The sequence below is a fragment of the Pan paniscus genome, chromosome 5 (genome assembly GCF_029289425.2).
Source record: "Pan paniscus chromosome 5, NHGRI_mPanPan1-v2.0_pri, whole genome shotgun sequence".
NCBI classification, from domain to species: Eukaryota; Metazoa; Chordata; class Mammalia; order Primates; family Hominidae; genus Pan; species Pan paniscus.
In genome coordinates, this window is record NC_073254.2 from 27,938,124 (window position 1) to 27,950,368 (window position 12,245).

A 12,245-nucleotide genomic window follows, 5' to 3' on the forward strand; every position below is an offset into this window, starting at 1 on the left:
CAGCTCAGTCAAAGGCCCACGGTGGAAGAGCTTCGGGAAAGAAAGATCCTCATCCGCTTCAGTGACTACGTGGAGGTGGCTGACGCTCAGGACTATGACCGCAGGGCAGATAAGCCGTGGACCCGCCTCACCGCTGCAGACAAAGTAAGCAGAGGGGAGTGCTGGAGAGTGGGAGGCAGGACCGTCTGCTGGGTGTCTCGCTGGGCTCACCGCTGGGGAGCGTGTAGGGAGACCTGCAGCCAGGCCTCAGCCGCAGTCCCCATAATGGAGTGTTGGGACCCCAACACCTTTCCCCAGGGGCCACAGATAATCTGCGGAAAGGCTGCTGAATCGGAGAAAACACAAGGCACATAATACTGTGCCCATTTTACAGGAGGAGGAGCAGCAGCCTGGGAGGCTGTGCCCAGAGAAAGAGAATAGCACTGGATAGGCGTAGACAGGTGAAGGCAAGAGGCTCCAGGCTCATCACAGACCTTCCGTATAGGGGATGGTGCTGCCGGCATCCAACGAGGGATTCACCAAACCAAAAGAGAAGACAAAGTAGACGCATAACCTCAGGAGGGAAATAGGGCACAAATCAAAGAGACGTCGCAAAACATATCTCACTGCACTAGCCCCTCGCCGATTTAGAAAACAAAAAGAATAATCTGAGGTTCAGTTTGTTTTTTAGGAAAAGCAGTGATGCCAATGAGAAATCATTTTCTCTGTCCACCAGACAAGGTATCAGAATGAACCTCTGTTTGGTAATCCTCTCTGATTCTAGTCTGGTCACCATGAGGAGCTGGAGGGTTAAGGGCCTTTTTAAAAATGTAGTCTGTGCGCCAGGCACAGTGGCTCATGCCTGTAATCCCAGCACTTAGGGAGGCCGAGGCGGGTAGATCACTTGAGGTCAGGAGTTCAAGACCAGCCTGACCAACATGATGAAACCCCATCTCTACTAAAAATACAAAATTAGCCGGGCGTGATGGCACACACCTGTAATCCCAGCTGCTCGGGAGGCTGAGGCAGGAGAATTGCTTGAACCCAGGAGGTGGAGGTTGCAGTGATCCAAGGTCACACCATTGAATTCCAGTGTGGATGACAACAGTGAAACTCCGTCTCAAAATATATATATATATATATATATATATATATATATATATATATATATATATACTGGAATAATGATTCTGCCCAATGTGTAGGTAACGATAGAAACTATGGAGTGTGTCAGGGGCCTTCTGCTCAACAGTCCTGCCTTCACTGTCCGTTTCAGGGACCCAGGGTTTTCTTATATGATACAGCAGGAAGTCATTTATGGCCCAGGCTGGCTACATTATCACCAACCCTGGATCCAGGAGGTGCAGGAAACATGTATGCAGGCACGTTGCTGCACTTGGCTGGGACGGAAGCAGCAAGAGGCAGATAGACTTCCAGAGACGACCTCGCCTGTGGCAGGTCAACCCACAGACACAACGTGTGGAAGACTGTGCCCTCCTCTGTAAACACAGCATTCACATCTTCTCTGCAAGGGAATTTGTGGGAGCAACCCAGGAACTGGCACTGCCATGCCCCTGACAGACAAACCCAGCTCCCCAGGAGTGTGTCATCTAAATACGAAGAGGAAGGGGCTTTCACTCTTGTCCTCTCCTGTCCACACTCTCTCTGCGGTATGCTTGCAAGGATAAGGATATTAGCCAGTGTGCAAGGAAACCACAGGCATCTCTACTTGCACCCTCATAGAGTTCTGAGTAGCTCTTAGGCCAAAAACATATCCAGTTTCTCAATGGCTGTTGGGGACAGAAGACAGGAAGCACGGGGTGACCCCTGCCCCCACCCCCAAAGCTGCTACCCAGGCACTTAAACCTAAGCCAGCCTTCTTTTCCTGGGGAGGGCCATTCTGATCCTACAGGAAGACTTTTCTCTCCTCAAATTCCTGGGGCCTTGATATTCCCATCAAAGCAAGTATCAGCCATAGACAGAGCTATGCAAGAAGGCACACGTTTGCAATTTCCACCCTTGAGGAAGGAGTGAGGTTGTCTCCGGCCCCAGCTGCCTTCTTTACCAGCCCCTCCTCCTCCCCTGCTCTCTCATGGCCTCTCTTTGCTGTCTGATTCCAGGCTCTGCGTCCTCAGTGGCAGTATTATAAGGATGGGGTGATTCGGGATCATCTCAGAACATGTGAGGTTATTCAAAATGTATCTCACATGGTGAAATACATCACTGAAGAGTCAGGGAAGTTGTAAAAGAGCAAAAGCAAACTGTTGGTAGGGAGCTGGCCATCACCTGTCCCCCTAATTTGGTTGGAGAATTTGATCCACGCCTTCTGGAAGTCTCCACCTCGAGGCATCACTGTGCCTGTGCTGAGCTTTGTTTATTTATGGAAGATGAGAGGTTGACATTGAATGTGTTCTTGGGCCCCCAGGAGTGTGGGGTAGGTGTACACCACCACTGATGCCTCAATGCCACAGCTCTATGAAAAGAGGAAGAAAAACACACTTTGGGCAATAGCCTGTCATCATTTGCAACTTAGATTTAGGGAAGGAGGGGAATCTTTGTTTTAAAGGACATCTCAGGTGATTTTTCTTCCTCCCAATGGAAGAATCCATCTTAAACTTGTTTGTCTTTGTTGAAGAAGAAAAATATGTTGTTAGGAATGAACTGAAAGGGGAGTTTTTTTCTGTCTCTCTCCCATTGCACATTGATGGGCTTCTGTTGATTCCAGGCTGCCATCCGAAAGGAGCTCAACGAATTCAAAAGCACTGAGATGGAAGTTCATGAATTGAGTAGACACTTAACAAGGTTAGTATTAAGGGGTTTTTTTTTTTCCTTCTTTTCCCTCAAGTTGCAATATTTATCTCCAAATGAAGCTCTCCCACTTGTGGGACATGAGTGGGTTGGAGGGTGCCATGAGAGGGAAGATAGTAGGAAGGTAGGCATGCGGTTCCACTTTAGGTTACTGAAACGAGGAAGTGGAACACAGATGGCCCGGGCTAAAACCAACTTTCTGCAAAGTCTGAGTTTCACTCATTTAAACTAAAGGTCTGATAAGCACCAGACTACCAACGACCCCAAGGTGGGTTTTTGTGAAAACTTAAGTCAAGGAGAAAAGATTGTTGCCAATTTGCAACCAGTCAGCAGAGGCCAAACCTGAACAAAATACCACATCCACACGGGACTTCCAAAGTGAACCACTTCTGTTATTCCCTGACATTCTCCCTGACAGTCCAGCATCATGATGATATTTGGGAAAACCGAGGCATGGAGTGATTAAGAGGATTATATAAGGTTGCATTGCTAGTTAGCAACAGAGCCATTGATTTAATTCTGACTTTCTTTTGGGGGGAACATTTAGAGAAATAGGATATAGCAAGTATTTAGTCTAGAGACTCAGAGACACAGATTGGGTTCTGCACCTTGCTGCTGGATCCAGGCTGATGGCAGGAAGTGGAGGCCACCAGGGCTGCCCCAGATGAAACTTTCAAAGCCAGGTGTGTGTTCAGTGGTACTCCTGTGGGGATGACGGTGGGAAGCTCGCACCTCCCTCTCACGGTCAAGAACCTCCCTGAAGATGGGAGATTGGACTGTTGAATCCTGCACCTTTGGCAGCCCCTTGGTCTTGATGTAATTATTTGTTTCCTTAGGTTTCACCGACCTTAACAGTCGAATTCCTCTTGAGTGCTATGCTGTCTTCAAAACATAAATTTATAAGAACCATAAGTGCTGGTATTTATTCACTTCCCCATTACGATGTAAATCTTCTGAACTGCCTTTTTTTAAAAAAGAAGAAAAATCAAGGAAACACAATCAGGATTTTATGTGTGAAAACGCAAAAGTGATGGCTCGGCGGTCCGAGCTGCTGGTCCCACTTCTGACACCAAAATGCATCCCAACCCCCGGCAGTGCCAAGGGCACCAGCAGGGCCCTGACTGAAGACTGTCTGGCAGGTGGAACGGTCCTTGTCCTCTCCAGCCAGGCCCAGCAGGCACTACCTTCATGAAGTCTCCAGCAAACCTCTTCCTCACAAGTGTCTGTCATCTGAGTCCAAAGAAAGCTGAAGGGGTGGGTTTGTTTTGGGGGGTACTGTGCAAAGCTAATGATCCGGTTGGACTTCTACACTTGGCCAAATGTACTGGCTCCAGACATGACATTTGGTTTGGGGGCCCTTTGAAGTTGATGCCAAGAAGGAGGGAACACTTCTCAGTTGCCCCTGGCTTTTCCCTCCTTTCAGCCACCATCCACACAATGAACAAAAGGGAAGGGCCCATTTCTGGGGGAGTCTGGCTGCCTCTTGGCTACGAAGGCTGGCACTGAGCACCCATCCTGCTCCCTCTGCCTGAGCTGAGCTGCCTTTCAGGAAGCTCTGGTTTAGAAGGGGAAAGATGTCATATGCTCAGTTCAAATAATCAACCCAACTGTGTCCAGAGTGTCCAGTGTCATGAGTGACCCACGCACACACACAGCCATTGCTAAGGTACTCCTGTGCTGTTTATAAGTCTGAGTGGGAGGACCCTATTGAATCCTGTGGGGTCAGAAACTGCTTGGCTGACATTTATTTTCTCTGTGCGCCTCGAAGCTGATGATTATATGGCTTGGGAGTTCTTAGCTTCTGTGTATAGGACCAGTGCATGCAGGCCAGAAACCACTCCTGTAGGACTGGCTTTCCAGCCACTGAGGGACTTGGAACCACTCCATGGCCGCCTTTTTTTTTTTTTTTTTGCACTGAAGAGTTTCTGTGAAGGAGCCCCAGAGTTGGGCATGTGCCAGAATCAGGCCAACACCAGCCACACCTGTCCACAGTGCCCCTTCCTGCTCCAGTTGATCCAGAGAGCTCCTCCCTCTACCCTCATGATGCCAGGGAGCGTGATTGTGGGTGTGTCTCTGACTGGGACACCCAGGATAGGGTGTGCAATGAGGCCAGGACCCTCCTAAACCCTAACAGCATCCTAACGAGGCCCATTGCAGCTTTCGTTTTCCTTCATAACAGAGCTCGCAGGCCCTCAGTTGCAGAGCTCTCTCACCTTCTGGAGTGACTCCATCGTTACTCCAGTCTTTCTAGGTGGTGGAACACTCCACCACACATGCCATTTAGAAAGATGCCAGCTTGGCCTTTCCAAAAAGTTAACCAGTCTCCCCACCACAAACCCTGTGGGAGCAGGTTACTCTTAGGATGCACACCTGTCAACGAGGCCATTGCATTTTTTTGCAGGCATGAACGGCTCCCATCTAGGCACTAACCCAGGAGCCAAACAACTGCTGGGGAGAGTTCAGGGCAGCTCTTTGGGCGGTGCCTCCAGCTGCAGCTTTGCCTTGCCACCTGGAGCCAGCACGCCTCTGCCCGACCCAAGGAGGATGCCATCACTAGATCCTATTTTTTTTTTTTTTTTTAACTCTTGAATCTGAATAGTTCCTGCCGTGGGGAGAGGTATTGTTCAGGGAAAATGTGATCGGGATTTTAGTGTGGCTGTAAACACAGTCTTCCCGAAAGGCTTACTGACGTTTGAATGTGCAAATGGTATGACGAAAGATGTAGGGCTCTTTCGTTGAACTTCTCTACGGCGGGCGGGCGGGCACGTGTTCCAGGTGGACTTGCCTGCCGGCCAGGCTTTGAGTCTGAACTTCCTCTAACTGCAGCTGGGCTCCTGGCACACGCGGTGCCCTGGCATGATGGTCCTCCCTGGCCAGGAGCGAGTCCTAAGGAAATTCATTCCATTGACCGGACTCCTCCCATGATAGGCCCATGGCTTCTCTGCTGGCCTTAGTTCTTGGCCCTTCAGATTCCCTGGGCATATAAGGCCCAAGCGGATCTCCCTGCAGCCAGCCAGCAGACAGCCCAGGGTTTCCGCCCAAAGTGCCCTCATGTTGCAGTCCACTTTGTGCATGGAAGATATTGAACACAATTTCCACTGCTCTTCCTGCAGGGCCTCCTTTCCAGCAGTCACTTGCTCAGACTGAGGGGTGCACCTCCCCTGCCATTGACAGGTCCTGCGCCTTCAGGATGGGCTATTTCAAGCCCGTTTTAAGTGGCTCTTACACAGGCTCAGCAACCTCTGTGGCCTGCAGGATGGGCCTTCTGCTGTCTCTTTCCTTTCTTAAAACCTTAAGGTCTTTCTAGAGACCTATTCAATTTTCTTTTTTTTTTTTTTTTTCACTACAATGTCATGACAACTGCAGCAATTTGTGTTACTTTCCAAGATGACAATTTGACATTAATTAAGGGAAAAAAAATAAAAAGGTGAGCTAGATGACTTAAAATGCATCTCTTTTTTGAAAAAGCTGCAGTTGGCAAGTCACAGTTTATTTTATGTGTGTAAATTCCCAGTTGAGCATTTTTTCATTTGGATTAGCGTGAGAGGAAAAATGTGAAATGTCTCAAATCAAATGCTTCCTTCTAAAGATTAGACATTGCCCGACCCTGCCCCCGCCCCCAATCAGTGACAGAAGAGACAGCCATCAGCCAACTAGCTTTTTTTAAATGGCTGATATATTCATCTCCAAAGGCCCTCAAAGCCCTGTAAAACTTTTAAAACTTTAGCCTTTATGTCAGATTAGAGAAACCAAACAACGTGACGGTACATGTGATGAAAAGCTCTGAGTTTATTTTTCTCCCGCTTATGAACATGTATTTTTATTTGCCGAATGAAAATCGTGGTGTGTTGCTTCGATGAATGGAATTTCAGGCTCTCCCTGTGCACAGCCGGTGGGCAAAGGTCACCTTAAATGACTTTTTCTCCCTATCTGTCTGTTAATCCCCAGACCGGTTGCATTTTCCAGTTGCTTCCTGGGTGTCTGTACATAGTTTGTCTTTGTATAGGAGTGAGTGTGGTGACCGTCAATCCCCTAATCTCCCGGGTTCTAATTTAACAGATGATGGCTGTATGAGGAAAACGATGTAAATAGAGAATACAAATTAAACTGGATCTCTGTGGCCTAGGTTTTGTACATACAGAAACTGCATGGTATTTAAATTATTGTTTGTCTCTGATGATGTATGCAGTTTCTTTAAAAACAAACCAAAAAAAAGTTAAAAAAAAATTCTTGACTCTTGTGTGTTTTGTTATCAACCAGCAGCAGAAACCACCAAAAATGCTTTGACTGGGAAAGGGAGGTTGCAGGAATGGGAGAGGTCAGCTCATCTGCAAAATACATAGTGAGAGTGAGTGGACATACGGGACAACCACATGTCTCTGGTATTATTGGGGGAAGGAAGTATTGTATTGTAGCACATACATTAACTTTCTAGAAGACTTCTTTTGTGTACTAGGATTTTTTTCCTCAACTTTTTTTTTTTTTTGAGACTGAGTCTTGCTCCGTCGCCAGGCTGGAGTGCAGTGGCGCGATCCTGGCTCACTGCAACCTCCGCCTCCTGGGTTCAAGAGATTCTCCTGCCTCAGCCTCCCAAGTAGCTGGTATTACAGGCACGCGCCACCATGCCTGGCTAACTTTTGTATTTTTAGTAGAGATGGGGTTTCACCATGTTTGCCAGGATGGTCTTGATCTTGACCTCATTATCCGCCCGCCTCAGCCTCCCAAAGTGCTGGGATCACAGGCGTGAGCCACTGCGTCCAGCCTTCCTCAACATTTTTATAAGAATATCTAAAATGTCAACTGTCCTTTTAACGATCTGGGAAGGCTGGAGATCTTGGCTCACTGCAACCTCTGCCTCCCTGGTTCAAGTGATTCTCCTGCCTCAGCCTCCCGGGTAGCTGTGACTAGAGGCGTGCACCACCACACCTGGCTATTTTTTTTTTTTTTTTTTTGCATTTTTATTTTATTTTTAGTAGAAACAGGGTTTCACCATGTTGGCCAGGCTGGTCTCAAACTCCTGGCCTCAGGCGATCCACCCTCCTCAGCCTCCCAAAGTGCTAAGATTACAGGTGTGAGCCACCGTGCCTGGCCTCTATCTCCGTTCTTGAGAAGCCTGAGTATTTGATCTATAAAGCAAAGAACTGCATTGCATAACCTTCTGGTTACTAACTTGTCTTTGAAGGCTTTCAGCGGAAGCAGAGGGGCTGCATTTTAGGTGGGGGACGTTGCTGGGTAGCATATCCTTGGTCCAGCAGCGTAGAAAGGCTGTTCTGGTAAAGGGCAACCTCGTGCCGTGCTGCTCAAACCACCTTGCCTAGGAATCACCTGGGGGGTCTTGTTAACATGCAAGTACTGAGTCAGTAGGTCTGAACGGGGCCTGGGAGTCTGCATTTCTAATAAGCTCTCAGGACCTGCTGATGCTGCTGGTCCAGGAATCCCACTTCTGAGTCTCAAAGGCTAGGAGAAGAATCCCCAAAGGGAGCCACCTCTCCTTTGCCTGAGATCTCTGAGTGCCCCCATGTACTGCTCATATCTTTGCTGGGAAGCAGCAGTGAAGCCCTCCTGGATGTTCAGGTCCTGCAGTATTTGCATCAGAGTATCTGTGCCCAGAGCTCTCACCTGTGCAGCCAGGGGGCCCCTGGAGCAGCAGTGGCTATGACAGAAGGGGCAAGTAGTTTACAAAAAGGTTTTCATATTTCAAAAATCCATCAGTTTCTCTTCTCTTTCTTTCTGTCCTTGCAGAGCCTTTTTTTTTTTTTTTTTTTTTTTTTTTTTGAGACACAGTCTTGCTCTGTCTCCTAGGCTAGAGTGCCGTGGAATGATCTCAGCTCACTGCAACCTCTGCCTCCTGGGTTCAAGCGATTCTCCTGCCTCAGCCTCTTGAGCAGCTGAGATTACAGGTGCCCACCACCACGCCTGGCTAATTTTTGTATTTTAGTAGAGAGAGGGTTTCACCATGTTGGTCAGGCCGGTCTTGAACTCCTGACCTCGTGATCTGCCCGCCTCGGTCTCCCAATGTGCTAGGATTACAGGCGTGAGCCACTGCGCCCGGCCACTCTCTGACTTTTGATAAATTAATCTGAGAACTTGATTGCAAGTTTTAGGGCAGTGAAAGGACAAGAAAGAAACAGCTTTGATAAAACTCCTAGCAGACTGCCTGGCAAGAGGGAAGGAAACTGGCCATAATCCTGCTACGGAGGGAGCCCTTTCCCAAAGAAACAAAGGTTGTGGCTACACATTCTCTCTCTGCAGGAAGGGGCAGCCTGGTGTGTCTATCGCATCTGTTTATCTGGGCCTCAATTTCCTCATATGGAAAACAGAGACAGTGAATTAGATGTTCCTAATATTCTTTGGAGCATCAACTTGTCCATGATTTGGGAATACTGGCATTTTTAAAACATTCAACTTAGTCATTAAGAAAGAGTTAACTTTAAAGCAAGTCCGGCTGAGGCCTGTCTCTCTAACAGTTTAGATTCCTCTCCTTCAGGTCACCACAAATCTGCCATCTGTCCCTGCAGTCCCTCCCTGCCATGCACTGCCCTCCTGGAGAGCTGGTGGCCCTGGGACCTACCCTCCCAAGTGCCTTCATGGGGCCTCATCCCGAAGCCGCCATCAATCAGGTTATCTGACATCCTTCTGCCTCTCCCTGCCCTTGGGCAAAACACCCTGGAGTGCTCTTGGGTCTTGATGGGTGATGTCTACGACACAATGCTTTGTCCCCTACAGCATCGCAGGTTTGAGGGTGCTCTGCGGATGTAGCTACTTAACCTGTTAAGCCAAAGGACACGTTTGACTCGTTTGACTCGGGAAACACTCCCTGGCTCACTCTCCACAGGTCCTAAGTGATCTCCTCCACGGGTGTGGCTTCAGATGACTCCCTGTCTACGGCTGTAGCTCAGATCTGTCCCAAGCCCCTGGCCCAGGTTTTCTAAAAAGCAGCAGGGTATCGTAGAGTGTCCTGCAACTTGGATGGAGCTAGAGGCCATTATTCTAAGTGAAGCAACACAGGAGTGGAAAACCAAGTATCGTGTGTTCTCACTCGTAAGTGGGAGCTAAGCTATGAGGACACAAAGGCCTAAAAATGAGATAATGGACTTTGGGGACTCAGAAGGGGGAGGGTGGGAGGAGGGTAGGAATGAAAAATTACACATTAGGTACAATGTACACTACTCAGGTGATGGGAGCACTAACATCTCAGAATAAACTACTATATACTTTATCCATGTAACAAAAAGTCACTTGTGAGGCCGGACACAGTGGCTCACACCTGTAATCCCAACACTTTGGGAGGCCGAGGCAGGTGGCTCACCTGAGGTCAGGAGTTCGAGACCAGCTTCGCCAACATGGTGAAACCCCATCTCTACTAAAAATACAAAAAATTAGCTGTGTGTGGTGGTGGGTGCCTGTAATCCCAGCTACTTGGGAGGCTGAGGCAGGTGAATCACTTGAACCCGGGAGGGAGAGGTTACAGTGAGCTGAGATCGTGCCATTGCACTCCAGCCTGGGCAATAAGAGCGAAACTCTGTCTCCAAAAAATAATAAAAAGCCACTTGTACCCCAAAAGCTACTGAAACATAAATAAATATAAAATAAAATACAGATATACTAATTTTTGAAAAAGGTTCTCCCACCTGGATGACGGCAGCCATGATCTTTCTGCCTGTGGCCTCAGCATCCAGTCCTGCCATGAGAGTCATGTCTCCAAACTCAGATGGGCTCACCCCACCCTCCCTCTTGGTACCTGCCTCCACTGTCTTACCCATCAAGCCCCACTCTGCAGTGTGTCATCCGTAGTGACAGTGTGGCCCTTGCTCACTTCCGCCAGCCTCACCTCCTGTCCCCTGCTACATCACTCTGCTCAGGCTTCCCGAGCAGACCCTTCTGGTGTGTGTGATCTGGGAGTCCTGTGAGGGATGCTATTGATGTGGCCATGTTGTGGTGACCACCTCAGGGACAATCGGGGTTTAACAAGGGCCCTCGGGCACTGAGCAACTAAGCTTTCCTGAAAGGAGTCCAAGAGAGGTCTCATGTAGGCAACCTTGGAACTCAATGAGAAGCATACAAAGAAAAAAAAAGTATGAACAAATAGCTGTCTCTTCTGACACCTGGCAGGTGGTGGCCCTGATTTCTAACTCTGGCTACCTGGTCACTTGATCCCTACCAACAGCACCACTAACAGCTCCCACACAGTAAACACTCACCGTACCCCAGGCACTCTGTTAGGCCATCTTCATGCACCATTTTCCTTAACCCTTACAACACCTTGGTCACCGATGAGGAAACTCAGGTCCCCAAACAACAACGTGGGCAAAGTCACACAGATGGTAAGTGGCGGAGGGGCTTCCAAACCCAGGTCTGCCTGACTCTAAGGCAATGCCCTTAACCTCCCTGCTACGCCGACATGTCGTGGCTTTCCCTCTACCTTCTTGAGTTCACACTTCCTCAGCATCCATCCAGTTATCCCATTTGCCTGTCTTGAGTGATTACATAGTTTTCTGACACTGAGGATCACAGACGGAAAGATCATGGACTGCCTCCAAGCCCCGGCTTCCAGCTCCTCCCTCTCACCTCTCATGCACAACTTTGTCTGTGGTTAAGCTGAGTCTCCCGCTTCTCCACTCCGTGGGGACCTCCCACAAGCATTTGACAGTCAGCCAACATTTATGCCTTCCTGCAAGGGAAGCAGAAGTCACGAATGAGGCACTTGTACAGTGTGGGTCCTACCTAGAGCTGTTGCAAAGGCAGGAAGAGAAGGGCATGCTACCTAATGAGAGAGAAGAACACCAGACACTTCATCGTGTGTGAGCGTCCAGTCCCTTACCTAGAGGCTATTTTCTGGGGGGAAAAAGGGTTCTGCTCCTAATCAAACAATGCTCTCCACATTTCATAATAGGGAGCCATGATCATCCACTATTTCCATGGGCAACACTGCAGAGGAAGGCAAAGGGCTCTCATTAATTAAACTAATGAATTCATCTGCAGGAGACAGGAAGAGTAAACCACGGAAACAGAATTGACTAATTCTTCTTCCGTTAAGATGCATCTACCCCGAGCCAGAATTCCAGAACTGGTTCCCTTCCTCATCCATGATGAAGACGCTGCGGCTCATGTGGTCACAAAGGCTTGGTGTTTCCTATGTGGAGATACCATTGCTGTTCTACCTTTAATCAACAAAACAAAACAAAACAAAAATGAGAAACAGAAATGGTAGAGGGAGGGAGGAAAATGCTGTCTGTTCCTTAATCACCAATCACCAACCTGGAGTGGTCACTGACACCTTGTCCAGTGTGGCAGGGGGTCCCTGGGGTCCATGGTCCTGGGGTCCATTCAGAGCCCCCACCCAGAAGAGGACAAGCCAGTCTTCAGCTACACAGGTAAAAAAACACTTCACACATGGATTGAACTTCTTATCTCAGACAGTCCTGATCAGGGACGGCATCAGGGTAAAGGCTTTGGTC

At 48.5% G+C, this 12,245-nt stretch overlaps 1 protein-coding gene across 7 annotated transcripts in view; it reads left to right on the forward strand.

The window, feature by feature from the left end:
• The window catches only part of PHACTR1 (phosphatase and actin regulator 1), a 574,931-nt gene extending 568,223 nt beyond the window's left edge, over positions 1 to 6,708 (forward strand). For all 7 annotated transcript variants that reach the window (XM_024928986.4, XM_034961452.3, XM_034961451.3 and 4 more), the window contains 3 exons: positions 4 to 144; positions 2,705 to 2,781; positions 3,624 to 6,708. In XM_024928986.4, coding sequence (XP_024784754.2) covers positions 4 to 144; positions 2,705 to 2,781; positions 3,624 to 3,639 — 234 coding nt within the window. In that variant the 3' untranslated portion in view covers positions 3,640 to 6,708. The remainder of the gene's footprint in view (positions 1 to 3; positions 145 to 2,704; positions 2,782 to 3,623) is intronic.
• Positions 6,709 to 12,245: the final 5,537 nt, after the last annotated feature.